A 4795-nucleotide genomic window follows, 5' to 3' on the forward strand; every position below is an offset into this window, starting at 1 on the left:
AAGAACAGTTTCGGTTTTCTATTTGCTAATTGATATTAAAATAATTAAATCATTAAATATTTTCTTTAGACAGAAAAGAGAAGGTCGAGGAAATGTATGCATACGTATGTAATGTTTCAGCACTACACCTAAGAATATCAGAGACTTTTTTTTCCACAGGGCCTTTTACACGCATCAAGACTTTTATTTTGATATTGCCGCGACCGGAAGCTCTAAAATTCCTCGGTCTTCTTCGGGCGTTTGTTATTACTAAATAGCGGTTATAAAATCAATTATAAATGTTATTATTCTAGTTCGGTTTCGCTAAATAAATCTGCGCATTTTTTTTTATAATAATTGAAATATGTGCTTTAGGTAATATTTAGCTTGATGTAACTTCGTCCACACTATAAGCTGTGTGTGCTTTGTGGGCTGAATGATTGTGACGTTAGCTAGTTAGCCAACTGAGGTTTTACTGAAACTACTGAAGCGGATCCAGTAAGTTCAGTATTATTAACTCGCTTTCTGAAGGTATTTTAAGTTAAAAATCCTCAGATCTGTTATTGTTCTACATTTCGTTGTCTGTTTTTGCTACCTTGGGAACGAAGCTGAAGTTCTGAAGCGTCCTATTCGAATTTTCCGTTCCACCTTACATGGTACAGCAGTTACATTATGCCGCTTACCCTTTAAGGTGGAACGGAAAATTCGAGTAAGGAGCCGATTTCAGCTTCGTGCTAACTGAGGATAATATCGGTTAGCCAGATGGTTGAAGTCAGAAGTCAAGCTCAGTCCAATGTGAGAGGTAACTTAAAGGACATTTGTATTGGACAGTCTTCACTTTGGGCTTAAGTTATCCGGATAAACCGAAAAATCCATATTTCGAAAATAATTGTAATACCCCAATGGTTCAGTCACAATACAGAGCAGCCATAAGAACGGAACAAAACAATCTGTTTAATTCTAAGAGTTAAAGAAATGTAATGTAAAAATGAATTGCAACAGTTTTTAGTACCTGATCTCATGCAAAAGTCATAAGTGTACCTCAGTGGAAAAATACACGAAATGTGGAATATTGACCTTTAAAGAGGCACAGTTCAGCCCTGCACATTAAAATGGCTGGTCGTGCCATACTTACCTATAGCTAACTTTTTTTCCCCCAGATTATGGCATCATGGCCTCAACAAAGATGAAACTTAGTGTCCTAAAGAAGAGTTCACCCACTTCTGTATCAAAGACCATCTCCAAGGAAACATCTCCAGACTCAAAATGCCCCATCTGCCTGGATCAATTCAAAAACATCTCCTACGTAGACAAATGCTTACATCGGTTCTGTTTCCGTTGCATCCACGAGTGGTCCAAGAACAAAGCAGAGTGTCCATTGTGCAAGCAGCCGTTCAGCTCCATTTATCACTCCATAAAGGCTGAAGATGATTTTAAGCAGTATGACCTGCGGCCTAGTGAGAACGGCTCTTTCGGCAGCCTGGCCGGTCAGAGGTTCAGGTACAGAACCACACTGACTGGAGACCGCCGGCATGAGAGACGAACGTCCCCTCCTCCAGACCATGGGGTGATGTTTGAGGGTCTATCAGGTAGGGTTGGAAAGATCACTGGTCGCAAATAAAACAGACTATCGTTAGGAATTCTGACAAATTTAATAGTATCTCTAAATGAACGGATAGCCAGGCTAGCATCTGTGGGGCAGTTCTTCAGTGTTTTGACCTTTGGAATGCCCTCCATGATTGTTATTCCTTTTTGACATTTTCACATCTTTATCTCTTAACATTTTTGGAACTGCATCAGAAGTTGTTTTATTGCAAAGTTATAGTTATTTTAGCTGTTTAACACAGCTGATGTAATCTTCATAGCTATATCATGTCTACTTGTAATTATTGTTATTAGTATTGTTAGTTTACTGCCATTTATGTATTTATTATTGTTATTGATTTTTGTATTAATCTGCCCTTTCTGTTAGGTTCTGTTTCCCATGGGAATGACCGCGGTTTCCGCCGGATGCTGGCAAGGCTGGCGGCACGGCGGCAGGCACAGGGCGAGGGCCGAACGCTGCAGACTCTCCAGGAGCAAGAGATGATCCGTTTCCGCCGGACACTGTACCGGCGGGGCCTGTGGGTTCGGGGTGTGCGGGACAGTGGCCGGTCCAGAGAAATATCGGCCGAATTCTTTAGAGGGAACCCCGCATGCCTCCACCGGCTGGTGCCGTGGCTGAAGCGGGAGCTAACAGTGCTGTATGGAACTCATGGCTCGCTGGTCAACATCGTCCAGCACATCGTCATGTCCCAGATCACACGCTACAACTTGCAGGACCCAGCTGTGCTGCAGGAGCTCCGCCCCTTCTTGCTTTCTCGCACTGAGCACTTCCTACATGAGTTCCAGAGCTTTGCACAGTCACCTTTCAACATGGAGGCATACGACCAGAACGCAGAATACGAATGCTTGGCTCCTTCTGCTGAGGAGAACAGTGGCTCAGACTCATCCGTCATCACCGTCTCTGAGGATGAGACAAATTTGCCTGGAACAGGAGCCCAGGCTAGCTCAGCTATGCTAAGCCAGACACCGTGGGACGATGAAACTCCGGGTCCGTCCTATTCTACAGATCTGCCTCGGGTTTTCACTGTTTCTGTGACTTCCAGTGACTCGGACAGTGAAGAAGAAGCAGGACCTTCTACAGCTCCTACAGCTCCAGCTGGAGCCAGGGCAGATGAAGAAAAACACAGCAGTAGCAGTGAGGAAGACTGTGTTATCGTGGGCTACGTTAAACCAACAGCAGAAAGGACGCCTGAGCTGGTTCAGCTTTCATCTGATTCTGAAGAAGAAGAAAAAGAAAATAATCACAGATTTCAACCTCAGCACATTCGTTTCACCTCACCACCAGACTCGCCAACCTCACCCAGCTCCAGCCAATCAGCAGTCAGAGAAAAGTGCACTTACAGACATATAAGTTCCAGTAGAAACAGGCCGTCCCCATCAGATGACCACCGTCCACCATCTCCAAGACGATCTTCTAAAAATCATCGACATAAGAAAGATGTCCATGACAGAAGACACCACTCAAAGAGGAAATGGAAAGATAAATCCAAATCCAGATCCAGATCCAGAGATGGTTCCTCACATGGCCACAGGAGACAAACCAAAGACGTCTCATTTTACCATCGCTTACACACACACCACAGCTCTGAAAGGGGCACCAGCAGTAGATATTACACTTATGCACACTACAGTAGCATGGACATCAATCCAGAAAAATACACTCGTTCTCGTGCACGGTCGCGAGATCGTTCTCGTGCACGGTCGCGAGATCGTTCTCGTTCACTCTCGCGGGGTAATTACCGCTCGCGCAGTAGAAGCCGGAGCCGTAGTCTGGACAGGAGGCACTCTAAAAACTCTAGAAACTCCTCTCCTTCTGCCACCTACAGGAAGTCAAGGCACGATAAACCCAGTGGAAAGCGTAAATACAAATCACTTCATCTAGAACCTTCTACAGCTGGGGCCACTGAAGCTCCAGCACAGGAGAAGAAAAGTAGAGAGAAATGTGAGAAAAAGAGAAGGAGCAGCAGGAGCACCAGTGTAGAGATCATTTATGAGGACGAGTCTGGAAAACAGCTCAGGAAAAAACACCACAAAAAGAAGAAGAAACACAAGAAGAAGAGCAAGAGGAAGAGGAGTAAAGAGAAGCAGGAAAAGAAGTCACTGACTGTAATCACCATCAACAGTGAGAGTGATTTTGATGAGAACAGAAACAATACACTTATGAATCTCCCTACAGGCAGCAATGTTAATGATGCGGATTCCACTAGCACAACCCCAAACATCTTCCACAGTGAAAGAGATTCAGGTGAAAACAAAACGGCTCCCTATCTCCACATGAGCAACAATGCTACTGATGCTAACGCCACTAGCACAACCCCAAACAGCCCTGCAGATCTGTCCCAACTGTCCAGAGCAAACACTCGCCCTGCAGGTCCATCACAACTGACCACCAGCATTGCCCAGTCCTAGCCATCAGGGACAGTGCTACAGCCCATAGAGCAAAACACATCAGCATTTGCTGGACACAGTTTTGCTAATGACCCATCGTCATCCCAGCACCGATCATAGACAAACGTGCTGGAGTTATTTTCATCAGAGCAGTCAAACTGACACTGGCCTGCATATCAATATGTGCAATCTTAATGTGCATTATAATGCATGAGGAATGGATATGATTCTGTTATTGCCAAAAAGTTTATTTTCATAATGTTTAAACAAAAATCCTTTAAAACATGATGGATTTCTTTAATTAGATTTTAATGTTAATTATGTGATCTTGGTAACATCATATGTGTTTCACACTTCACTTCTGTAAAGCTGGATGAACCATTCTCAGGGATAAAGACCATGGCTGAAGTTTCTCTTGGCTGTAGTGTTGGAACTAAATGTCACTGGTATGTTGACTGAGATCAGTTTGTAAAACATTTTTAGGAGGATGCTGCCGGTTTACAGTGTAAACAGTAGATATACAACCAGGTCCATAAATATTTGGACACTGACAGAGTTACTGTTATATTCTCTGTTTATTGGAGTTGGAATTAAATCATGAATATGAACTCCAAAATGCAGACTAAATAATTACATCCAAATTGGGTGAATGTGCATTTAGCCTTCCATTCTTAGGGATTCAAAAATAATGGAACAAACTAATAATCATAAATGAAATTGTCATTTTAAATCTTATTTCAAAATCTTTTGCAGTCAATGAGTGCCTGAAGTCTGGAAGCCATAGTCCTCACCAGACTGTACATATTTTTAGTGTAATTTATAA

At 43.1% G+C, this 4795-nt stretch overlaps 1 protein-coding gene across 1 annotated transcript; it reads left to right on the top strand.

Moving 5' to 3' along the window:
- The first annotated feature begins 207 nt into the window (after window positions 1–207).
- On the top strand, window positions 208–4561 carry toporsa (topoisomerase I binding, arginine/serine-rich a). Its single transcript, XM_036574781.1, has 3 exons — window positions 208–477; window positions 1140–1568; window positions 1952–4561. The coding sequence occupies exons 2-3, from the start codon at window positions 1151–1153 to the stop codon at window positions 3991–3993; spliced, it is 2460 nt and encodes an 819-aa protein (XP_036430674.1). The 5' UTR covers window positions 208–477; window positions 1140–1150; the 3' UTR covers window positions 3994–4561.
- The last annotated feature ends 234 nt before the right edge of the window (window positions 4562–4795 follow it).

This window comes from Colossoma macropomum, unplaced genomic scaffold, assembly GCF_904425465.1.
Source record: "Colossoma macropomum unplaced genomic scaffold, Colossoma_macropomum, whole genome shotgun sequence".
Lineage (NCBI taxonomy): Eukaryota > Metazoa > Chordata > Actinopteri > Characiformes > Serrasalmidae > Colossoma > Colossoma macropomum.